Raw genomic sequence first — 27,245 nt, 5'->3', positions numbered from 1 at the left:
TACATTTGAAAGCCAATTAAATAAAGCAACACCTATTAGTATTAATTAATGCTGTAAATGCTTGAAAGCGTGCTCCACAAACATAAATCATGATAATCCACAAAACCAACACCGTCAGACACTTTTCTTCTTTCATACCCAAAGACTTTTTGTGGTGCCCACCAAAATGTTGCGGTGCATGGGTGGCAAGGAGAGATGGGGAGGAGGGAGGAGATAAAAAGTTAAGAGACACTATGCGTGGTTTTATTGCCCCCCTGGTGACCAATTAAACCCTCACCCTGTTATGCTTTTAATTAAAGTTATGCCCATATATTGAATTTATTTTCCTGCATCCAATTGCACCCAAAAGAAAATGTTTTAAGTCAAAATTCATTTAAATATTAAATGATAAACTCCTCTAAATTAAGTTATTTTTACCAATTTTGGGAATTCTGCGAGTGATATGCATATCATTAGATTGGAAAAGTTCTTTTAAAGTTCTTATCCGCCGTGAGAAGTATCGAGAGGTGTGTCTAAAGTTCTTCCTTATTCTGCATTTTATCATTCAAAGTTATTTTGCAAGTTCATTCTCCGAAACACTGATTTGTTAAAAATTGTATAGTATGGAGGAAAAAAGTCACACCACGGGGCAATAAAAAAGCCAATGATTTAAAATGAGATCAAAGAATGGTATAAGTGTTGAATTATTCTCCCTATATATCAACTATAATGTATATAAATTCAGTCCTCATGTTTAATTTTCTCCTTTTTTTTTTAACGAAAGCAATGCCGTGAAATCTTACTCAGTCGGATATAAATACAAAGTTGCAGAATTATTTAATGGATTCGTGTTACAATTCGTGTCACTGTGCTGCGGTATATGATTGCTTTTTTTTTGGAGGAAAATGCTAAAGAGTTCTGAAGCGTTCAAATGTGTTCAAATACAATATTATTGGTTAAATGAAGGACGCAGTGCGATCATGCTTGTAATGTAGAACTTTAAAAACTTCTTGAAATGATATACAATTTACTAAAAGGTATTTCATGTTTAGGTAGGAATGTGCTAAAGGGGTTCATCATTTTATAAAATTCTTTACATTAATCCATGAGTAGAAGTAGTAGAGAATTTTTCAAGAAAATATAGAATATTTTTCATATTTTGTCGTCTTGAAAATAAGGATCTGTGCAATTTGATTAAAAAATTTTATCTGCCAATTTCTTTTCTCCACTTGACATGGAATTTAGAAAATGAAATGAATAAAACAGTTTATTTATTTCTCTATGAGGAAAATTCTTCATTCGAGGAAACAATTGATATATCCTTAATGTTTGGGAGAATAAAAAAAAATGATAAGAAATCAGCAAAGAATCTTCATAATTAACTTACAAAAAAACGGTGAAAAATATTTGTCGAAAAATATTAATAATGACGTCATAGTAGTGTTTTTAAATCCGTTTAATGTGTTATATCTTTTCAAAGCTTATCGACGAAGTATTAAAGCAAAAGTGAAATGTTTAAAAGCACTAAGATTAGAAAAACATAATGGTGACGTCATCTATATAATAAAGAAAGGACTTTTTTATACAAATCCACACCGTTTGTCCGATCGCGATGAAATTTGGTACAGAGGCTCCTTATAACAGGCCGTTTCAGATGGCCGTATTCATTTCCCCCCAAAGCCCCCCTTCAGGTAGCCCCCATATCGAGGGTTGGAAAATACACTATACTAAGTCGAGTTAGTATAGTATATTTTTAACGCATTTTTCGATTGTTTTTAATGTCCTTCATCTTCCCTCAAAAGGACAAAATCGAATATTTGTTCCCTACAAAGTTACAGCGAAAACTGTAAAAAGTTTTACATAAGAAGCAATGTAAATCTCAAACTTCAAACCGCTCTCCTGAAAATCAACAAAAATGAATTAGTATAGTATATTTTCCAACCCTCGATATAGATTTCATACAATTTTTGCGAATTTTTGAATTTGGCGCCTAAAGTGTTGTATGAAATTGGTTTCTTCTCTTTCCGAAATTTTTCTCCGGGATTTATAAGTGGCTTCAATCAAACCATCACAATTTTTTTTCCTCTAAAATTTGCGCGAAGCGCAACAAATCCCCGCGAAGCGGGGCGAGGTAATTGGAGCAAAGCGACAATTTACCTCGTTGTTTATATTTTTAAGTAAAATTTTTGCTGGTTTACCCCTCTGAATCCAATGAAAAAAATACGGAGTCTGGCGATTTCTAATTTTCTTTGAATCCCTACAAGACTAAGCTTATCTCGATTGTTTCCTCGAATGAAGAGTTAGTTAATATTCCACTTTTCCTATATTTAAACGAATAAACTCCTTTCGCATGAATTTTTCAATAAGATATTCAGCATTCATACTGACATTTCCTGTTTTATGTCCTACCCCAACTTATACCCAAACTATACTCATGACAAACCTCTTGAGTTCCCATCTTGTGAGTGATTATCTCTGTCACATAAGGAACAATTTTGAGCGAAACAAAAAGACAATACTAAGCAGAATAATGCAAAAAAAAGAACTACAAAGAGAGACAAATACAGAGAAATATACCATTCTGTGGCCAAAAAAAAAGAGAGCCAACTAAAATGAATAACATGCAGCAAAAATGCGACAATTACGCACCTGCTTCTTGAGAATAATGTGCTTTCCCTTCCAGTATTTCATCATACCGAGAGCCTGGAGTGTACTCACGATGTCATATGAATTGATAGCCATTTCCTGTAACGACCAAAAATAGAATTGCATTTGTTAATTATTATTACATCAATGGAAATATAGTTATTTGATTAGGTAAATAAACATCATTATTTTAGGGTTAAAAAAATGGGGTGAATTTGCATAATTTAATACTTCTTTACATTTTGCAGAGCTTTCAATTTCATTCCATGCCGAATCGTTTGGTTCTTATGTGATAAATTATGCATTTGACTTTAAACACACAAGTGGACCAATTAAAATTGCCACAAATTTCCTGTTTAAAAAAAAATATTTAAAATCCCTTATCGGTTGACTTCTTCCGTGCGCTTCTTGCAAAGCGCTTAATTGGTGTGATTTTTTTCCCTATCGATCACTTGATACTCTTGGCGGCACGGCGCGGAAATACACACAGAATATTTACCTTTAAAAAAATGCGAATAAAAAAACGCCAGGAATGCAAACCACCACAGCAGATACATGTGGAGGTAATTCATTAAAATTAAAATAACATAATGTAAAATATGAGTGCTTCTCACCGTATGGGGGAGAATTTGCATAATTATTATTTGTATAAACCATGCATCGTCGCGCTTTTATCGATCATAACCCCCATCGCGGATACGATCAAGGGGGCAAAAGAACAATTACAACTTCTTCGCCCGCGGGAATGGAAGGTGGATCACTTCTGGGGCCAAAGGTGAAGAAGCACATTCATGGGTGATTTTTAATCCAATATTAAGTCAAGATATATTGTAATTGGATGTCGGCTGTTTAAATTCATTACGCATAGCAGTTTTTTTTTCGCTGTGCTCTCAACAAAGTTTTGCTCCTGTGCACTCTTATGGGGCAACATAAAAAAAAATTAAAAAGGGGCAGACGTAGACCCACACACATACATACATACATAACATGAAGGTATGTAAGTAATGTACAATAAATGCATTATTTCTCCCCAAGTGCACTTCGGTAACAATTTGGTGTCATATCATGATCATCAATCAGTGACGTCCCTAATGATTTGTACAAGGTGTTTAGTCTGATTTTTCTGCCACCCTTCGTGTGTGCGCAAAAAAGACCAAGTCAAAGAGAGCAGAAAAAAGCACAACTCTCCCGTGCAATTTAATTAATGAATTATTTATGTAAAATGATAACTAGGGAAGAAAAAGAATTCTCGCAATCCGAGGATACTCCATCACACATACGTCCAGTTATGCCATTGTCATAAGCCACTCATTATTAAATTTTGGAAACATTGGGCCTTATTCAGCGACCAAGAAACCCTTGAAATTCGCTTGAAATCTTGAAATTTCAGTACAAAATTCAAAGATTTCAAGGGTTTCTTGGTCGCTGAATTAGGCCCATTATGGTACAAAGTTGAAATAATCCACAATTTCTAAACTAAAACCTCTAAAAGGTTTCAAGTGAAAGAAAATTATAATTTTTATATAAAATTTTCACAACCATAACTATTTTACATTATTATTTTACTCCATTTCACCCCAATTCTCATTTTTCTTATTAATATCCCATTGAGATAATGTTGCATGAATGAAAGGCATTTGATGCAACATTGTTGCACCCCGGAATATTGTTATTCAAATTTCATTGCAAATTTTTCCGTTTTATATTCCTCCAAGAAAACAAAAAAAAAAACTCCATCCATACCTTTGCAATTCAACACCTCATCATCTCTTCCGGTACCAATTGGAATGCTATTCTATTCGTTTGTTGCACAAAAATGGCATTATATACAAATTGGCATAAAGAAGGCAAAACAAAATGTCTTTTCTTACAAATATTACGCGCAAAGTGTACGCGGTAGAATTTCTCCGTGCTCGGTGTGCCAAAGTGACTCAAGGACGGAGACTTTTAAAGAAGTAATAAGTTTCAAGCACTTACGGCGACCCTCAAATGTGACCCAAATTGAGAAATCTTGGACTCAATTAGAAGACCTTGTGTGTGGTTTTGCTATTTTTCCAGTCAGCATAAAATACAACAACTAAACAACACACCACGAGAAAACTTTCCTCTTATACACACCACAGATCATTATGAAAAGCTCAAGAGATTCTCATTAGATGGTGTCTTGTCTTAATTATTAACCGATCAATAAATTAAAATGCGTTTTGAGAGAGCTTTTGAAGGATTCTGGCAATTTTTAGAGCTTTTTAAATTGATTTTACATCCAAATGCAGCTTTGATTTGTCTTTGACTGATTGTCATCTGCGCGATTTTTTTAGATGACAGATAAGATTTTTTTTATAAATAAAGGACCTTTTCCATTCCTGCATGGGAAAATATCAGGGATCAATTGGGACACGCTATGCTTATATAATTTCGAAAAGATCAAAAAAGAATTTTAAAAAAATCCACAAGGATAATTTATATTTTCTATCTCTTCCAATGCATAAAGCATAAAATTTAATTTAAAAAATCATCGATGAAGCATTAAGACGAATTATATGTATGACAGCCCTACAGGGGGCTGTAAACTACAATTCTATTGAGAACTAAGAAGGTTCTGAACTGAATTGTTGATTTTTTAACAATTCCTTATTAGTTTTTTCACAGCTGCTCTTAGTGGAAAATGAAATCTCCTTAATGTTTGTTTGTTCTTTTTTTTAATACCTAACTTTACGAGATTTCGCACTCATTGTGATAGGTGTCAAATGAGTTCATGAATGAGATGTTTTCTCATATAAGTAGGGGTAAACTCCTTTGCAAAAAGTGTCTTATGGTAGAATAATCGGTAGGCGTAGGTTAGATTTTTAATCTGTGTTCTTTTTTTGATCTTTAGTTACGTTTAGTAATAAAGTGAATCTATGGCCTTTCTTCCTTAAAGATTTAGAAATGAAGAAAACATAGAACTTTTCAAAAATTAAAGGTCTAAAATAATATATGAGTGAGGAAAAAGAAAAAAAAATTTATAGTTTATAGGCTTAAAAAAAGTATAGAATAAGAAAAGATATCTGCATAATATTTTCTCGAGTTCAGATTGTTGACTACTGGCCGAAGTATCGTAACTCATATTGTTGGAGATTGAGGATTTGCGTGACTAACTTTTCTAATTCGCTTCCATAGAGGTTGTGTTAGATGTTTTCTCGCACTATGCAATATATTACTCAAGTTCTTTTTCTTTGCGGAATGGCGCACAGAGAAGCAGCAGCAAAAAAAGTAGTTAGAGGAGGAATATCGATGGGCAAGGTGTATAATATAATTTTCAGTGTAGTGTAACTGAATGTTGAGCAAATAGAGAATCTTAATGAGATCATGTTTCAATTCACCTGTGAAACGTCTTTGATGCTCAACTGGGTGCCACTGCGTGAACATAAATAATCAAGAAGAACATCCTTCCAGTACGATCGATAGGAAATTAAGCCCAGGTCCGATAGTGGTTTCTCAGGTGATCCAATTTTGCCCTCAATTCTCGTCAGCAGGTAACCTGTAAAAGTGCAATAAGAGAAATAAGACATCTTCTTGTGCAATAAATCATGTTGACGACAATTTTTTTGTCATTTTCACTCATTCAACTCATAAATTGCAACTCCTCTGGGCAAGGTGGTATTGCAGCTAAAGCAGAGTAAAGTGCCAACATAAAAAGGCATGAGTGACGGAGATGTATATGGTAAAAAAACGGCGACAGATAGTAAGTTGTATGAGACAACTGACGAATATTATATATATATATACTTGTGCATGGAGGAGCTTAAGAAGACAAAAAAAACCGAAGAAGCGACATTGCTGTCGGCTAAGGAAGAAAAATGCACGAAATAGAGCAAGTGTCGAGAATGAGGTGAGTATAGAGAAGACAACGTAAACTCAGGTGTCCTTGTTGGGACGAGAATAGCGCGCTCAATGTCTAAATTAAGCGTTCTGAGTGACCAGTTGGGCTATTTTTGGTACCATGGCGCTCTCGCAATCCACGAAATAGCACACATTTTTCTGGCTTTGCCGAGACACCGCACCGTATGTCTTCTGGCGCGTGTTATTCCACACGCATCCGGCTGCTTGCAGTCTTCACTTTTCAAAAAAAATTCACTTTATCTTTGGTGCAAAACTAGACATCTACATTGCACAATATGTACATAATATACCCAACTGATCAGCACGCTCCCTCATTTTTCCGCCCACTTTCTCCACCCAACGCCATGCTTACGACAAGGTAGTCTCATACTTTTCCCACGATCATTCCCTGCCACCTTCTTCTACACATTGAGACTCTCGTTTCACTCAATGAAGCTGATCATGATTGAGAGATCACGTAATATAGATGCGAGTTTGTGAGTAATTGCGAGGAACTAATTCTTAATTAAGGAATTTCTAACAATCCTTCACTAATGTAGCAAGAATACTGTGAAACAATCAATTCTTTAATCTTCCTCAAACACAACGAAAGATTCTAAATAAAATATCATTTTTATAGGAAATTTCCTGCTCTTTAACTTTTCCAATTTGACCAATAAAATCCTTGATATCTATGTAGTCTTGAGAAGAATCACTTCAGGCAATCACATAAGCATCATTAACGTGTGATTCGAATAACCAGCTGTGCTAGAAATTTTCCTTTACACATGGCAAGCGTAAAAAAAAGATGATTTTCTAATGCTTCCAAAAATAAACCATGATTGTTGTAAAATATAGAGAAGTGAAATATTACAAATAAATTGGGATTACATTTTAGAGACGTTACCTAATCGCATCGCATAAATTCAACTTAATGCCGTGAATTAACCTAAAAGAATGTGAGAGCTCAAAGATGGCAAGATCATAGCAATAAGGCAAGTTTTGCCAAATACACATAAAAATTAAATTCTTCGATGCGGAAAACGATGAGAAAGAAATGTTGTTTTAGGCACCTATTGGAAACGATTTAGGTAATAATATTGAGATGTTTTCTAAATGACGTAGAACCCTTCCTAAGAAGCTTTTTCCAATGTAAGTCAAAGTCAAACGTTTAAAAAAATACGACTGGTACACGCCTTTTTCCACGTTAAAACTCAATTCCAAATAAAAATTAGAAATGCCTAAAAATGCAATGGAGGCGCCTGGTACTTGCCCCTAACTTTATACAATTTTATTTTCTTCTCGATTCTTAAGAATATCGAGCTTCTATATTAGATGCTGTGTCACGTAAAAAGGTCACATTTTCCTTCCAAATTATAATTCTTCATTGAAAAGAAAATTCAACAAAATCCAAAGAGAAAAAAATTCTGTGATATCAATCGATAGCTCTCAAGAAACAAAAATATTTTTCTACAGTTGAGCAACTAACCCCCCTTCCCCGTGAAGCACCCTCCTGTATGAATATCAAATTGGGAGAAAGGGTGTAAGTGTGGTATCAAATGAAAATTTCATCGGTGAAGAATCTCTTGAACCACAAGTATACAACCCCTTCAATCAATTTTTTTTCACTCGTTTTTTTCCACCCGTGATTTTCTCTTAAATTGTTTGCATGTGGGCACAATTGATGGGGTGAAATTGCGCTGAGCTTTTGGGGAGTTTGGGTTGTGTGGGGAGGGGGAGGGTGCTTGAATTGTTGCAATGGGGGACAGAAAACAAATTGAAATGCTTTTTTAATCCACATAAATGGGAGACAAAAGGTAAATACGGTGAATGTGTGCTGAATATGTGTAATTCAATATCTCCTGTGAGCTTTTCTCCTCATCGTCGGTGTTTTCTCGGCAAAGGTATATGTACATACGTATGCACCCCTTTTCCTGTGGCGAGTTACTGAATTTTCTGTATAGAATGTATGGAGTTCTTCGTGGGTTTAGCTGTGTGTGGCAGACAAGCACTCCCAGGGCGCCATACCCGCCATATCCACTTCAAAATTCAACCCCAGACCCTCGGTCAGGTCCTGGCAAAGTCACCAACCCTTGTGTCTTTTCAACCCAATGTCGGTTGGTTGAATAATTTGTGCGCATGTATATGAAATCAGAAACATAGATGCTACATGTATATTTTGTGGGGTAATATTGAACCATTTGTTGGGCACATGAAAGCTTTTCCTTCTCACTTGCGCTCTTCCGCCTCCGTGGCACGCGCGAGTGAGAAGGCGCTCCTGAATTCCGGGAAGAGCGCTGCGACGCATCTGGGAACTACACCAACGCCGCGCATCGTTGGCGTAGGTTAGTGAAACAGACACTAAACACAAATAAAGAGACATTGTGAAAAAAGACCACTAAAAACCACCACCCCATCAAATTCTCAATTGTCCAGTAGACCTTACAAAGGATCATGGCTAATGGGAGAATATATAGGTAGAACATATCTATGTTTATATGTATATTTCTGTATCTATTCTGTCTGGATAACAAGAACCAAGAATTCTGAACCAAAATCATTTTCCCTTTAAAAAAAAAAACAAACATACTCTGCTAAATCAGCCCAAATAAATATTCAAACATGTTAAACTATACAGACAAATAAGATTTAATCCAATCATCTCTATAATTTGTCCAAAAGGTAAATAAAACGCGCAAAATTGGCAGACTGGAAGTTATCTGCAGATGAACAACCCTCCAGACATGCAAACATATATAACAAGACTAAAAGGCAAAAGCCACTTCTTTGGTCCTCTCTGTGTGTTTAAATAATCCCCTCTTGGCTTTTTTATGTCCCGCACTTGAAGGGGCAGGAGTACAGAATCACCCTCTAAAATCTACACTTTTGAATTTCAACGAGTGAATTTTCACTTGTGGCAGAGACAATAAAAGTCAGACAAGAGTGGTAAATTCATTCACGAGACAAATCAGAGACGATTTGAAAAAAAATGTATATAGAATTCAAATGAGAATTTTCATCTTCAAATGGGGAGATATTGATCATCATTTTCATAATAATTATTTGAATTTTAAACTAGGTGGGTGGGGTCAGTAGGATGAGGTGTAACCTTAAGAGTTGTAGAAGGATAATTTGAAAAAAAATATTGAGAAGTAAAATGATTTTCTTGGAAAATATCAAACTTCAATGTCAAACTTAAGGCTTGTTCATTCATTAAGGAGTTCATTCATTTTGCGACTTTCATAAAATGTTTTTATACAAATTCTACAAAGAAAATATGAGATCAAAATATTTAACCCATTTCTGTCAGTTCCTAGAAGATCTTGGGCGATTGAAACAAAATTAAGAGGCAGCAGAAGATATGTTAAGAATACGAAAAATGTATCGAAGCTAGGCTCAGAAAGTTGTCCAATGGTATATCATCGATTGGAAGTAGGGATAGGATAGACAGGGTGAAAACCACCTCATAGAAGAAGTGTGAAAGAGTTTTAATGACCTACAAAAGAAGAACATGGCTCTACGGCAATGCTGAAAGAAGTTAATGAACAGAACTCTTGAAGTTCAACAGATAAAAAACGTGCCTAAAGAGCCGGCTATATGGTTTACGGAAGCAAAAACCTATAAAAATAGGTATGCTTAGGCACGTGCCTTTGAACGGGTACAGATGAGAATGGAAACCGATTGATGTCGAAAATCTCCCAACTACAAAAATTTAGCAAATAGTAAACCAATATGAGGGCCTACTTTCAAACGCTGCTCAACAAATCCCGTAGAAGTGATGCTTCTGAGGATATTCTCATTAGAAGGGAGCATTTCCAAGAAATCACATTTCATTTTTTGGACCACCGATCCGTACGGAGTTGAGATCAGCTTCGACAGCAACCATGTCTATTCACCGAGAAACAAGAAGAATATACCTACCACGACAAGTTGAATGAGGTAGAAAATGCGCTCAAGGAATTTGTCAGCAATCCTGCGCTATTGAGAAGACCAGAGGCAGTGACCGAGTTGGAAACACATAGAGAACTTGTGAAGCACCTGGTAGCTATGTTCAAGGAAGTTCAAGCTAAGGTCATTTCTGAGGTACCAACTCCAGAGGGAAACCTGAGAGTGACGGCTGAGGATATCCTCGTTACAAGGGAGCATTTCCATGAAATCAGATTTATAAAGCCCAATCTCATTACTACGCCGATATTAGGAGAATATCTCTCGGCCAACATCATCCAAGATCTAGTGACAGGTTCTTCCAATCGATTGGTTTTTCATGTGCAGGTGTCATATGTATGCATCAAAACAGAACATCATTAAAAATTAATTTCGATTTATTTTTAAAAAATATAGACGAGCTATTGATTACTGCTGCGGTATTGAGCGTACGTTAAAATTCATGCAGAAAAATAAAAATATTATGATATATGGTTTTTTAATATATTATATTAAAATATGGCAAAATAAGGGCGTAATTATTAAATTTTTAAAATATTTTTTTTACGATTTTTTATTAATTTATTGAAGTAAACAACGAATTATTAAATTAGCCTGTTCTTAAATATTTTATGATCCTCACTCAATCATACTTTTCATGTTTGTTCTATGTCTTAAAAAAATTTCATTAGAGCTCAAAAATGAATAAACTACTTTCTGTGAAGATTTTTCTCAATAACAATCAGCCTTTCCTTCAGTTGCTAAATTAAGAAGTAACTTTATATTATGTATATATATTTTTATAAGAACTTTCAGTGGTCTGCTTATTTGTATGTTGTGGAACACGAGTTCAAATTAACAAAATTGTTTTATGCAAAATAATTAGTTATCCAACCAATTATTAATTCTAACAACAGCATTCGTTTTCACCCCAATGGATTTTACTCACCATATTCGCATCGTACACTAGTAATAACAATAATTTCACCAATGACCTCATTTTTATTTTTTTTTCTCGAGAGAACAAGAAAAAAGACTAAAACACCCAAAAACAATTTATATATAAAGGAATTTCTTTATGCTAAGAGATTTGCATTTTGGTGTCACAATGATGTTCAACATTTTCTCCGGAGGCAATATCAATTCCACCAAAGAAGGGAGGAATGGCATTGCTCAATTTGCGTTGTTATCTTCAATAAGAAATTACTATCTTCCCGCAGGGATTGCGTGTCATTTTGAATATTTTTCCTCTACAATTCATTGAAGTTAAAATTTTTCACCTATATTCAGACACTTTTTTTCCCATTTTGGAATGTATGGCATCCCTTTGAGAATTGTTGCGGTAACCTGTGGTACACAAAAGTATGCGCTCCCCAATGCTCTACATACTTTAAATAATAAAACAATAATAAAAAAAGTCAAGGAATATAGAGGTACAACAACAAAAAACCAACAGAATATGATTATAATTACTAATAAACGATATTACAATAATTATTCTTGTATATCGTCTTGTAGCCCGTTGTAACATTTATTAAAATAATACATAAAGAAATATTTTTTTGAGGCGTTTCTTCTTTTTTTTTTTTCATCAGTACTTCATCGGTAATTCTGTTGTTTACGACTCCTCAGTGTCGAATTATTTTATATTCTTGTACGGTCAATTTTTTTGGGATCATAAAAAAAACGAGAAGAAGTAATCCAAGCAAGAAAGAAGAACATAAAACGTACATTGAAATAATTGAAAAGATAAAAGAAACTATTGGCGTTATATGCAGTGGCCTCAATTTTGATGGGACGCAATTTTTCTTTTTCATAATGTTTAGAGATATAATGTTGTTTCATTTTGCGTCCGAGTGAGCCTCTCACACCTTTTGAAGCATTCAACATATTTAATGTCCAATTACAATAATTCTCCTTTTGAACATTATTTTTAATTAAGCATTTTTCAGCGAGTATTAGGGGAAGTTTTTGTTAAAGCAATTAAAAAGATATATATTTAAAATTAATACGACATAATCTTTATTTAAAATTTGTTAACTATCAATAAAACGGGTATTGAACTGAAATGGAGTAGTGAAGGTTATTTTGGTACATTTCTGATTTTATATTGTGTTCAAAATTTAACGAAAAGAAGTTGTGAAAAAAAGATCTAATAAAAACTGTTTGATAATTTTTTTAAAGAAATTGTTTTTAAATAAATAGTTAAAAGCTCTATAAAAATTCCCAAGGAACCTTCATTGAAATCTTTATCACAAAAAAATCATCCCTTCACGAACCCAAGAAGAATCCTCAACTTGCAAAAATATTTGTGGCACTCCTTGAACACTCCACAAAACTCCGAAATATTTTTGGAGTTAGGGGATGATGGTGAAATTTTGCCAGCCAGTTCAACGACTCGCAAAATGCAATAAAAGCATTTAGTATATAGCTCACACAACAGTTTTTGGGAGAGCAGAAGAGAATTTTGTGTGATACAGCGAGGATGGTGGAAGACTGTGAGGGTATAAATAAAAAAAGTATACATACAACCCCCTAACAGGGTATCATCCTGTGAAAGAACAGAGCGAGAAAACAAATCGTCTGGCATCAACCCCAAGCTCAAACCGAAATTGTAATAAAAGCGTCGAAATCAAAAGCTAAAATTCAGTGTCGCCACCCGAGAACCCTCTGCAGATGAAATTGCGTGTTCATCACAAAGAGAAATGAGATCAACCCCTCAAATAGATATTTTATTGTCTGTATATTTATTTTTCCCCTGGGTGTGAGTTGCACGAGAAACGCATATAACGGGGTGATAATCTTCAATGTAATGGCAGTGAGAAGAGGGACTACATATTCACTCACAGTCCTTTTGGTGGTAGAAGTCATCAAATAAGCCCAAAGAATTATTGAATTAAGAACTTTATTCCTGATCTCTATGATTTTTTATGCCCTCAGAGACACCATTTGAATGCTGGCTAATGAAAATTTTATTCCTGAATATTAAATTGATTTGTTTGAAAATCCTCATAAAAATATTTGATATAATAGGAAATTAAGCCTGTATTTAATATGTCAGGAATCGGAAAATTCTAGCCATTTTTGCGACTCATAATGGGGCTTTCTAACTCCAAATTGAATTTAATCAAGATCGGCCCAGCCGTTTTGAAAGAGTTCATTAGCCACAGTCAAACAAACATACTTTCCTTGACAAATATGACTGAAGGATTACTCAATTTGTGAAACAGATACCAAGCTTTTCCAGCAAAACAATATTACTGCCCAATAACCAAATATATTGTGATAGCAAACAAAAGGATTCACCGAAGGGGTGGAAAGCTTTTCACGTCTCATGTTTTTTTTTGTTCAAGTGTTTAATCAACCAAATGGCCACAAAGGAGGAGAGTCCTATCGGTTTATTAGTACACAACATCAAGTTATCCCTCTTTGTAATTCAATCGACGTTCGAAAGCACGTATTTGGAGTGATTTACAAGGCAGTGGACAATTGTCCTTCCAAAATCAATTACACATGTTTCAATCCTCACGTGTAAACATGCAAATTTCATTTTATTCCCCTCTGCCTTCATCCTTCCTGCTTTTGAGGTAAAAACTTTCTCAATTGCAAAGGGTGGAGAGAAAAATTGTCATTCCCTCAATTTTGCATGAGGAAATTATCGCCATGGGGTATTTCTTTTATGCACCCTCATCAGTTTGCGGAAGCTGTCTCCTTGCGTCGGAAGTGTATATTCGCACTTGTTTGAGTGAGATTAATTACCGACATCATGTATGAAATTTTCTTTCTCGGAAAAGTTTCCGTGGAAGGAAAGTACTCCACAAAGACTTTATCAAAAGACTCATTGACTACATTTACTCCGAAGAAATTTAACGATGTTTCAAAGGAAATGTAATTGAAAAAGATTTTTTTTTGAAGAAAATTTACAATTTTCTCCAGAAAAAGGTTTTATCTTGAAGATTCATTCATTATAAAATTGATAAAAATTTTAATAAAAAATGTAGAATTTAAAATAAAACGAAAAATATTTATTAAATACCTACTCATATTTGTCACACCCTTATTATATAAATATTTCGAGGAAATTTATGAAAAAGTGAGATTCTTGAGTGCGCAAGAGACACCCTCAATAGCACGGTATCTTGTATACCAAAAATACAGAACCCTTAGTGAATAAATGTATATGAAATTAAGGGAACAGAGAGACGAGACTGGGATTATAGATCGGTTCTGTCTAGACAGTTCCTCTCTGCTACTACCCCAACAAAATTTCTTCTCATCTTCCCACCCATTGCTGCACAACCCCTTGAAAGAAATCCACCCTCCTTTTGAAACATCTTACGAATCCATTCGCCTTGGAGATGTGCGATGCTCAAAATGGGCGCGCATACTCACGAAAGGCTGCCTCTGCTCATCCATGAGTGAGAAAAGAAAGCCCTTCGTCTTCGATATCAATTGAAAAATTTACTAACAATTTTAACCAACATTACACAAATACACGCAAAAGATGCTCCATGGAGGACATTGACTACTCCGAAAATTGAATATAACTTTTCCACCCTCTCTTTACAAGCAATAAATTTATTTAGTAGTTCCACCCCTTCCCTCCCCCCATCACGCTGCCTTTTTTTTCGTGCAAGCTAAAGGTTCAAAGCTTTCGCAGAAAAATTCTCGTTATATACCTACCGCACATTCTCTAAAGTCAATGAACTTTTTGATTGTGTGCCAAAAATATCACATGAAGAGAACTTTTCTCACACAATTCCTAAAAATAAAATTCAATACTATATGGTTTTTCCTAGAAAAATCTCCTTATTCCCAGGAAGAAACAAATTCATTCATTACTTTTTTTCATACCATCAAGCAACTTTTAGCCCCCAAGAATACTCGAAAAAAAGCACGCCCATGCACACGATGTGAATGGAAAATGACTTTTTAAAATCGCAACTATTTGTATTCATCAATCTGATAAAATTCTGCGAAATTTATGTTCATATGTATGAAAATCAAATCAATTATGGCACGAAAAAAATCGCAGTGATTCCGGAATGAGGAACATGAGGAAAAAAACTCAGCGAGATGGTTCGTAAATGACCAGGAACGCGATATAAAAAAAGTAGTTTGCAAAAAAAATCGCAAATGGGTTACCCACAGTATCCGGAGAAGAAAATCACCCAAGAGTTGAATGGCCAGGGCGGCTCCACGTTGTCCTCCCCTCGCCCCGCCGTATACTCCCCGGCGAATTAAATACACAAACGCGGTGCGAATGGACTATTATGACACACAACTTTATGACTTTTCCTCTTGCCAAGTGACGTTATGTGTATATTTTTTTTTGCCCTGTTCCGCCACATAAAGAATCATTTCTATTATCTCCTATATATGGCTAAAGTAGCCAAGAGGTGTATAAGAAAAAAAATCATCCATAAACTCTTATCTCACACGTCGCTATTACTGATTCCGATGAATATACAAGAATGTAACATCGAAATTAATTAAAATATTTTATTGATAAGATTTAGCGTAATTATTGCAGTCGTTATGGGTGGTATGTGGTCGTGGTAAAAGTTACAGCTCACTTGGAAATTACAAATTTCAAAACAATTATTTCTCATTTTATTTAATAAGAAAATTTTATAAGAGCTTTAGAAGATTTTTGGGCTTTTAAACGGCTTTTGGGTGAATTTTTTGTACATTTACTTCATAATTTTTGTAGATTTTCTTGTTTTTTTGAATAATTTGCAAAGTTAGTGAGACTGGAAGTGAAAAAAAAATCAGGTCTTTCTAAATTTTTATTTAAAAAAACCAATGCTTTTTATATGCTAAGACACCCAAATCCCCATCCCTTGGTACGCCCCTGTCTCTCCTGGTGTTTAAGGGTTTGGGTTAACTACCCAAGTAAAAATTAAATTGCAATTCATTTTATTTATTCAAGGCAATAAATTTTTATTTAAAACTTTCCTATGAATAAGTACAGAATTGCTGTGGCAACTAGTTGAAATATTTTATGAATCTACTTAAATTGTTGCTAACCAAAAACTTCTCCCATTATATAGACAGGCAGCAATCACCATCAAAGTCAAAAAAAAAGAAGCAAAAATCATTAGAGCAGGTCCCCATCAATTTGTGACCAACTCATGTACGCTATTTGGACGTTATTTTTGGCTAATTAAATATCTGAACACAAATTTCCGGTCCCACGAGACACGTTAATTAACTAATTACTTCAACGAAAAATTTACTAAATCATTAGCCCCGGTGGAAAATTCTCTCCTACTTTACTGTTCACAATTTATGCTAGCAGTTGATTTTTTTCGGTAAATAGGTACTTACTTCCCCTCCAGAGAGATATTGAAATGACTTTTTTGTACCTAATGCGAAATTTTCTGGGAGGCTAATTTTCATTTTATCTCTACACACACCCCTCATATACATCCCATGGGAAAATATTTCCCTCATGTTTTACGAAAAAATTTTCAAAGGAATGATGACAAAAACCGCAAACAAGACAAAAGTACTTGAAGTCTGTGTTTTTTAATCAAGTTTTTTTTACACACATTGGATGGAAAATTGTGGGGAAAACTGGAAGATCAGCAGAAGAAATATTTTTGTATTTGGCATAAATATTATTCATTTAATTGACAATATTACTACAACATTTTTTTTATTTTACCCCAATCTCATACTTTTGTGCAAAATAGAACACAGAAAAATATTTTTGATGTTTCACGTGAATGCTTTTTGGGTTCGAATGGGTTTTTTTCCATATAGAGAATGGGGGTGGGTGGTGGGCTTGGTGAAGAGATTCGAGGAATGGACATTGAAAAGGTCAAGTCAGGTCACAGCCAGGGCGTCGCCCTCGGGGCCACAAGCGTCTGCCGGATCGATAATGCCGTCTCGACGCAACCAAACCCAAAACCCAACCAACCTGCTGCAGTCACACAGCAATTCAGCAGAATTTTCTCCATGCTTTCACACACACACACACACATCCATCCATTGTGGAGGGAAATTTTGGGTGAGTAAAGAACATGGAAGGATTGTGTGGTGAATGTGAGAGTGAGAAAAGCTCAATTTTCCCTTTCTGCGCACGCGACAAATGAATTTTCATGCCATCCGCTGCGATTGTACTCGAATCTCTTCAGGGACGTGTGAATTAATAATGACCGGTAAATTTGAATGATTCCTAGAATTAATCTGACAACTGACAAACCTGCCAGATTTAATGGATTTCATACTGACGTATGCAATTACAAGAATTGCATCCCCTGACCTATCATAAAGCTCCCTTGAATTTGAATAGAATAATGCTAATGTAGAATATTTTCACAAATATTCCATAAGAATTTTTTATGATTAAAATTAAATTATTAAATATTAATCAAAGTTCTTCTTAAGACTTAAAAATATATCCAAGAATATTTTAAAGAAAAACTTTATACTGAGAGAGTGCCTACAGATAGCTAACAGACTCGAGAGAATTTTTTAACTGTAAGAAAAGTCTTTAAGAAAATGAATTTTCAAAAATATATATAACTAATAAAATAAATTTAAAAAACTCTATTACGCAGAATCTTATCACAAACACATAATTCTCATGATAGATAAAAAAAAATTGAAAAGAGCTCAAATTCAGTGGAGGCGCCTGGGTGAGCTTTTAATAAACGACACACCCTCTTCAGTTTTTCACCATAAAACTCCCATTAATTCCTCTGGAGTGACACAGAAAAATCTACGAGTGAAAGCTCACACCACCCACAAAATGCATGTGAAAAGTGTGCAAAACTTGGTTGAAAAAAAAAGCGATGAAGACACGAAAAAAATTACTTCCATGCAACTGCCAAATGAGGACAAACTCTGTGAGTGATGGAAGCCTACAAATTCCCGAGGAAAACTTCAATGAAAGTCACTACGTCACACATACACTCAACTTTTACTACAATCGCCATAGTAAATGACTCTCATGGCTGTGCATATTTTGTAGTAAAATTTGCACTCTTGTAGTAAATTGATGTGCATGAGGTGGGAAAGGTAAGTAATTGTTGATGGGAATTGAACCACAACAAGCCACTCCCCATCAAATAATATTCATCATCGTGCAACAATGCACTTCTCTCTTGCACTGTTGACTCTTTTTTTTTATTTCGTTATATAGATACCGCCAAGATTTCCCCACAAACACCTCTTAATTGCCACTCTTCTGTTTTTCTTTTTTTATTCATTCAATCTCCCTACCACTACCTACCCTTCCATTGTACACTCCATTATGGATTGTTGGTAGGAGAGTGAGGGAGTGATTAATTTATACGAAGGAGGAGATAAATTTGGGGAGTAGCGTTTCTTTTTTATTTTCTTTAACTTCTCAATGAATCATTTATTGTATTCTAATTCTTATTAAGAGAACTCACCCAAAATAACGTAAGAGAACGCATGAGCAATAAAAGGAAACAAAAAAACTTAAACTTAACTTTACAATTTTAGGCAAAAACCTAACTCAGAAAGCTCTAACCTTAATTTTATTAATTTAAAAATATATAAACTTTTCAGTATCCTAATATGTACTTATCTACGTCTTCTATTACATTTTTTGTGAATTCCGTATTTATTTTTTCTACTGCGTAAAAATGATTCTACACAAAAAGTACAACGTATATTGCGCTGTGTGTACCTACAATTAATTTAACATGACACATTGCGAAGGCATGATATGAAGCAACCCCAAAAGTAAACTTTTGATGGCGTGTCGGTGCTTAAATGGAAAATTTTGCGTGTCACTGAAAAGGACTCAGTGGGAAAACCCAAAATTCATCGAGAGCATTACCCTTTGGAGGAAGTACGGTGAGCACAGTTTCATGAAAATTAATGCAGGAGATACCAAAACACAAAACAAAGTATAATGGTCATTAGAGATTAACTTTTTGTTTCTCAAGGTTGAGAAACTTAAGGACGTAGGTTATGAACTTCTTTCTAAAAAATAATTTAATGGGTTACATTTTACTACTAAGTCCCGGTTCTTTAACTAAACTTAAAGTTTTAAAACTAGGTCTTAAGTTCTATAAACAGGATCTAAGCTTTTTTAAAGCTAGGCCTGAGTTTTCTAGGTTGGTTAAAAAAGTTAAGCCTAGCCTAAAAGACTTAGACCTTCCTAAAAAATCAAAGCCTATTTTAAAAAAACCAAAGCTTAGTTTAAAAACAAAGCTTTGCTTAAAGTACTTAGACATAGTCAAAAAAAACTAGGCCTAGCTCAACAAATTATAGCCAGACTTAGAATTGAATTGTATCTAAGTCTGAAAATCAATTGTAAGAGCAAATAAGCTGTGATAGATCATCTACCAACCATTTATTATCGAAAGATGATCAAAATGTCTTTTAAATTTTGAAATTTTTATAGTTTTCTGTACATGTGTATTAGGTTTTTCACTGTGTAAGTTTTCTCACCATTTTAATTAATCACTAAAACGATGTGTCGAAGTATGTGATAAATCTCATGTTTATAGCCCCCCTCCCCCCAAAACTTTTGTGAAATTAACGCAAGTTTTAATGCGAAAACGTGTCCCTTTTCACTGATGGGCAACCCCATTTTTTTGTCAAGCAATAAATTCTCTCGAGATTTGAGCAAAAGAAGCGTTAAAAGATTTCAGTTTGAAAATTAGAAAGTAGGAGGTGGAGTTTGAACAGCAGTAAATAGAAGAAATATTAGTTAGAGTGTTAATTTTAAAATTGGTATATAAATTTGTCAGCAGTCTCATCATCAACCAGTAAATCACCCCCTCGAGAATAACTCACAAAACTCTGGTGACTCATGGTGAGATATTGAGAGATATTTTTCCAACACCGTCACATTATGTACACGCAGAAATTTATTAGTAAACAGCGAGTAAATAAGTAAATTTATTTTTAGAGATAACGACGTCGAGTCGCAATTTACGTCATATGAATGATATCACATGCAGAGAATATTTCTACAATACATTATTAGCATATGAAGTCAATCTTGCGCGTCCTATTCTATATCTCCCCTGTATACGTTATCACATACATCCAATGATACGTGCCTAGCTTTTAGCATGTGATTCACACAAATATATACGTTACGTATAGTTCTATAAGAAAAAAATCATCCCACGTGGGGAGATATTAGATTGGAGATTGTGAGAAATCACATGAAAGATTGGCAAATTGCTTGCGTTATCAGGAATGATTGTTCAATTTGAGAGATTTATCACACATCAGTCTGTCAATACACTGAAAAAAATCGATATTTATTTTTACGAATGTTAAGAACTTGTCATTGGTAATTCGTTAAACGATGGAATTTCTTATTAATGCCTATTTAGTTTGACAATTAAAAGTCAAAATAAAAACAAAAAAACTAAATTTTTCCTATGGAATAAGACCTGATGAAGGAGGCATGAATATTGGAAATAGAATAAAAGCTAAAAAAGGACACCTTAAATTTAAATTAAAAATATTTTGAAAAACAAAAGTAAAAATTATAGGAATTTAATTTTGCTTTATAAATATTCCATTATTATTACAGAAATCTATTAAAAGATGCACTTTTTGTTGCATCGAATCAGCAGCATTTTGACAATTAGTAGAATTCTAACAATCTAAGTTTCATATCTAACCTGTGATGTTATTTAACATGTATTTAGTACTGATAAGTTCAATACTTGACTTTTTTTTCTATACAACTTTGGAGATTTTTGACGTTTGACGTTTCGTTTGAAACTTTAGACATTTTGAACGCTTAAAGTTTTGTTTGCAGATACTTTTTGACATTTCTCTTCTAATATTTAACGATTCAAGCTACACATTGTTACCATATAACGTTAATTGTGATCCAAAAAGTTCAAAAATTCAATGTTTCTTTTCTAACGGTTGACATTCGAAGGTTAATTCTAACGTTTGAAAATTTACTTTTAATTTTTTCATTAAGTTTTATTTCAGAAATTTTTTTTTTGATATCCAAAGAAAAAAATCTGAACTATCTGAAATTTTTGAGGGTTTAAACACCCAAACACCCTCTCTGACTACGCCACTGTAATTCATGATAGCACTAAGCACTAGTCACTAAGCTGTAAGTAATTCCTCTACTTTTCTTCATTCAAAAATTTCTCTAATTTGCTTCAAGAATTTGTCAACCCTAAATTTCAAATCTTATCTTTGGGAATTCCAACTCTATTTCTGCCGCAAAATGTTACGTAATATAGTTCAAAGACCTCGTTTTTTTCTTACGCAAAACATGAGAATTTTTTTTGTCAATCACAATGGCATACCGAAAAGATGTTTGCTTTTCGTAAATTCTCAATTATTGATGGAAGAAATTATTAAGATGAGAATGAGCGCGCGTAAAAAAGCGAAAAAGTGTAATAAGACAAAAATTTGCAGTTAAGAGTTAATAAGTATTATTAAATTGACTTTTGACGAAAAGATAATTCCCCACAGGCGGAAATATTTGGAGCTTCTGCCTTTGCGATTTTTTTCTTCACATTTGTCGCTCTCCGGTGTGCTCCCCCGGGGGGATAAGATAAATATTTGTGAGGTTCGCGAGAGACGCAGATAAAAGGTTGAGACGAGACAGAGTGAACCCTCCAAAAAATAAAAATAATATATCCACAAACAAGCATTGAAGGTGACTCCTTAAATACTTTCTTAACGCCCTCCCTTCTGGGCGTTGAATTCGTCATGGCATTTCAAGCACAATTGTTTTTGCCCTCAAGCGGGGGGAGATAAGTGCAAAAAAATAAAAAGGAAAAATAAGATATTAACTGTACGATATAAAAAGGAGGTACAAAAGAGCTCGCAATTCTTATTAACCTTAAATTTACCATCTACCGCTTTATATAAAAATAAGAATTTATCCATGTTGGCCAATCAAAATGACTCTGCGGCATTTGCATGCTATTAAATACAATTTAGTTTGAGAGATTCCTACAATTATGCTGCGAATACAACAATTTGCATCTCAAAAAGGTTTTATTAAAATTTTGTAATTATTGTCTTTGAATGATGTGTTGAAAGATGGATTTTCTTTCATCACATTCACATGCCTTCGCTGTAATTGACATGAGAATTTTCATATTTAATTTAAAGTGTTTTTTTAGGTCTTATTTGTAATCCTTTTTGGTGTAGATGAAGAACAAGGCTGTGAAAAAATATATATAATATTGTGTCTGACTTACTGAAATCAATAAGAAGCCGTCCATAGCCTTTCCTCTGATACGGTGGAAGGGTTAAAATGCAAGAAACATTGTAGTTGAGAAATGAATTTTTCTCCTGAAAATAAGAAGAGAAAAAGAAAATGTAAAGAAGAATTTTAAATTAAAAACTTCTTTTAAAAAATTCTACATTATCTTATTTATTTCTTTATCGTCAATTTAATGTCTTCACATAGATCTTTACAGCATCCTATAAACATAAAGATATCTCGCTTTGATACTTCTTTCCTTGAGCTCCTCCAGTTGTCCTTGTTTGTGTACAAGACACTTGAGAAAATAAATTGCAAATAGGAGATTCCGTTGCTCTTCATTAGCACATTGTGCATCCGCAAAGAGAGAAAAAGATTCAGTGTAAACCCCGTGTGTATACTGTTTTTACTTAATTGCCATCACATTTGCGCATTATAAGTTTTTACATTAAAAGTTCCTTGTCTTTTGGAGCAACAAAGAACCACGAGATTGAATTCATGGCTATATACACAAAATGAGGAGGAGACACTTTGAAAGAGATTTTCTTTGTCTCATCAACTAGCTCTCTAGACAAACACTTCGCCCACCGTTGTATAGATGTAAGGGATGGTCACGTTATTTTGGAAACTCGGGGACTTTCAAGAACGATTTTCAAGCCAATTTTGAAACCAAAAATTCGAAATTTGCTTGCACTCTTGTTAAATGGCCAAATATTGATAAGAATTCAGTATTTTCAATTTAGAAAATAAATTTTTGTGCTCAAAAAAATCATTTGAAATTCTCACATTTTGGCCATTTTGTTCCTGTAGAGTTTCCAAAATAACGTGACCATCCCTTAGAAAAGCAGGGGGGAGGGATGGAAAACACAAGGAGAAATAAAAATGGGGATAGAAGAAAGAAATGTGTTGTCCTTCGAAGAGACATGCAGCGATAATGGTGGAGCAATGTCATGTCACTTAAATTCTACAAATTGTCGCCATTCTTTAGCGATTTGTAGCACACACACACATTTAAAATGCGTCCAAATGGAAAATAATGGATGAGTGCAATTTTCCCATTTTGTCTCACTCTGCCTCATTTAGTGTTCTTCCCCCCTTTTTTTTGGCAATGAATCCATCAATTAATCACCGAGAGTCATTGGCCTTTTATAAACAAATCATCACACAGCTGAGGGGCAAAGACAAAATCCCCCTTCCCACTCTAGGAGGAGGAAAGGAAAAGCACGTCAAGATGGTGAACAAGAGGGAAAGGACCACCAACGACACTGCCGGAGAGAAAAAGAAGAATCATTCACATTGGAGGAAATGACTCGAGAACAAATGACTGTAATTAACTTTTTGGCGCAATCCAATTAATTTTCTCAGTGAGCAAACGGTGGACGTGCGCTGATAAAATGGAATTTCCTTCAAAAATGTCCAATGAAACTTTGCAAACTGCATGATGCAATCATTGAGAACTTATGTAGCTTATGTGCTGTAATATGGGTGTGAAGAGAATCCTCAAGAAATCTAAATTAGCGAAAAATCTGATCTTGTTTTTCCTGAAGATTTATTACACTTCTCAAAAAATTCAATAAAGAAGTTTATCCGTTTTTTTATAAGAAAATTTTTATATAGGTATTGTGTAAGTAAAAATTCGGGATAAGCGTAATCTTGAAGAAAATTAAGTAGGAATAAGAAATCGCCAAATAGACTTTCCATGTTAACAAGACATAAGCTGGGAAATATTGGCAAAAAGAATTAAAACAATGATGTCATAATTGCGCTTTTTGCAGCATAAGAAACCTTGTCAAAAATTATTTATGAAGTGTGAATCAAACTCCTTTATTAAAAGAGACATAAATCATAATAATAACGTCATTGAATACATTTCTAGACAAATCTGTGCTGGTGTTCTCAGCAGACCTCTGAGAAAAAAGGTTTTTTTTGGGATTTCTTATTCTTCTATTCGATAATCTTATGTGGGGATTTTTTATGGGGACTAAAAACAAAGAAAAGTTAAAGAGATAAGTTGGTTTGATAGTCCTCCTGATAAACCAAAAAATCGCCATTTCTGGCGTTTTGGGAAAGTTCCAATATTAAATTAAATTTAATTTTACAAAAGATTTTGATTAAAACGACTAAACAAAAAACATTAAAAAGTGATAGTGTTTTCAACAAAATATATCTGAATTATTACTTTAATTAAATCATTTTGAATAATTACAATACCACTGCTTTTCAAAAAATTAACCCACGAGTTCCAACACAGCCCCCGTCAAAGAAGACAACACAACAAAAAATTGTCTTTGGGTCATGTATGGTGGAATGAAGTGAATATTTGTGATCATTAAGTGATGTGATATTACATCTAAATGGATATTTCAATCTGAGTGCCATTGGGTACTAAAAGGAGGGTGAAAATGGCTTTTGATGGAAAATTAATGGTACCCGTATTCCAGTTTTGTTGCATGTTGCTTTACATAAAAAAAAAATTCTTTTCCCGAAATTGCGATCATCAAGCATATTTTTTGGTGTTTTTTATTAGGGGAACGTGGCCCAATTCGGACCGCCGCCCAATTGCGACCGCCCCTTTTTCTCGTAAATGACGAAATATTATAAAATTAGTTTCACTACATTATGAAGATATTATAGTAAGGTAATGTTAGCGCCTAAAATAAATTAATTTGGTACACAACAGGACGAATTAAAAATCAAAATTCATTTTCAGCACTTGGCCGACATTTTCTGATTTTAGAAACGAAGTTGATATGAGTTTTTTTCCCACTATTATGTCTCATATTATGCCGCGTTTCTGTAGCTTAGAGGGTCTAGTTTATTACTTGATTTACAATTTTTTGAAAGATTTTAGGTATATTAAATAATTAAGTGAAAATGTTATACATGCAGAATGGTCTAATTGCGACCCCCAAAATGTTCCAATTCGGACCGTCTATTTCCACCACTCACCACGGTAAAGCTGTCGCGCGTGCGTGTAGTGGTGTGGAAATGTCTTCCTCACACAGATCGCCCTGTGATTTGATTTCGGGAAAATCAATATTTTTTCATGTTTATTGAAAGTTTTTTCGCAGTGAAAATGTTCCTAAAGCCAAAGGGGAGTGTAGTTAGTGTAATTTACGCATTCCTCAGAAGAATTTTCGTGGATTTTCTGCGAATTACGTCAGTGAGTGCGCAATTGTCGGTGTGTGAAAGTGTGTGTAGTCACCTCAAGGGCGAAATGTCAAAACAAATGTGGGGAAAAATGAAAATAAATTCTTGATTTTCCGGCTTTTCCGTGTAATTCATGGCGTTTTTCCTATTTATAGTAGTGATAAAAGTGATCTACTAGTGAAAAACCCACAAATTACGGCAAAAACAGGGGGTCGCAATTGGAACACTCGGGGGGTCGCAATTAGAACACCGTGGTGAAAAAGTGCAATTTTAGCAACTTTTTTTAATTACATTATTTCTCAGAACAGGTAAGAGTTAGAATGTTTGCATCTATGGAACAAAGTTAGCCTATTAAATGACCTTTCCAATGGTACCACACTTGGGAAGATTTAATTCCTTTTTATAGGACTTTTTCCAATCCTTCTGAAACAGAATTTAAGGGGTCGCAATTGGGCCACGTTCCCCTAATAATTGTGAGCATTTTTGTAAATTAAAATAACCTTCTTTTTTTATTGTTTATTAAAACGTGTGTATGCCTTCAGAGAGAATTATATGCATAATAACCAGAGTTAACGTAAATCAAACAGCTCACGCAAGACATCAATTGAATTTTGACAACGACAGTTTTGTGATGTCTTCGTAATAAAGATGTTCATTTTAGAATAACTCTTCAGTTTTTTTTTTATTCTTTTATGGATTTGGAATCTGGTTATTTATGTTAAATTAAGACTAGGTACGTGAAAGTTTCAAAAAAAAAAATAATCCTTGGCATATCCGGACTTTAAAATTGATCCGACACATTACGTAAGATGCCTTATTTTCTTAATTACATAATTCCAAGACAAGATTTGTTTTCTATAACATAGCTATTGGGTCCCACAATGGATGCTTCACTGTTTAATTTCACACCGCAATCGGAAGGAAATAACTTTGTAATTGATTCCGATATTTGAGCTTCAATTCATCCCTAAATAATGATGAATGATTTTCAGAAGGATATCCTTGGAAATGGTGTTTATTTTAAGTTCCAAGAAGTCCTTCTCTGTATAGCTCCTGTATCATTTCATGAAATCAATTTTGTTGGTAAAATTAAATTTTAGTGACTCATTCAGTTGGATGGTTTTCTCGTATATAATACTTTTCAAATTGGCACTGATTTGTCTAGAATTTCCTCACTGAAACATTCCATTAAGGGATTGTCTTTGTACATACCAATATACATATGTATTTTAATCATTAAAAAGTAATGCAATTATTCGCTCTACCTCAACTTTTGTCTCGTCTCGACGGTGGTACGTGAATGTGAGAACAAATAGAGGATGCTTGGGAGAGTGGCGTGTCCCGAAAATTCCTAGTGGGTATGGGAATGGGTCTATGTGATTATATACCACAGCGGAGGGGATGTACTATACGAGGGTTTCCCGGTACAGCCACTGGATTCTGTGTGTGTACATGGTTCCACCCAGAGAGTCAGACACATAGGAAGCATTTTGCT

General features: G+C 34.3%; 1 protein-coding gene across 1 annotated transcript in view; it reads right to left on the bottom strand.

Moving 5' to 3' along the window:
* LOC129790157 (histone acetyltransferase KAT7) overlaps nucleotides 1-27,245 on the bottom strand; it is a 63,427-nt gene that overhangs the window by 8,987 nt on the left and 27,195 nt on the right. Inside the window, exons 5-7 of the mRNA XM_055827510.1 lie at nucleotides 22,596-22,689; nucleotides 5,988-6,145; nucleotides 2,629-2,724 (exon numbers count right to left, since the gene is read on the bottom strand). Coding sequence (XP_055683485.1) covers nucleotides 2,629-2,724; nucleotides 5,988-6,145; nucleotides 22,596-22,689 — 348 coding nt within the window. The remainder of the gene's footprint in view (nucleotides 1-2,628; nucleotides 2,725-5,987; nucleotides 6,146-22,595; nucleotides 22,690-27,245) is intronic.

This window comes from Lutzomyia longipalpis, chromosome 2 (genome assembly GCF_024334085.1).
Source record: "Lutzomyia longipalpis isolate SR_M1_2022 chromosome 2, ASM2433408v1".
NCBI classification, from domain to species: Eukaryota; Metazoa; Arthropoda; class Insecta; order Diptera; family Psychodidae; genus Lutzomyia; species Lutzomyia longipalpis.
This window is presented reverse-complemented; position numbering and strand designations above follow the sequence as displayed.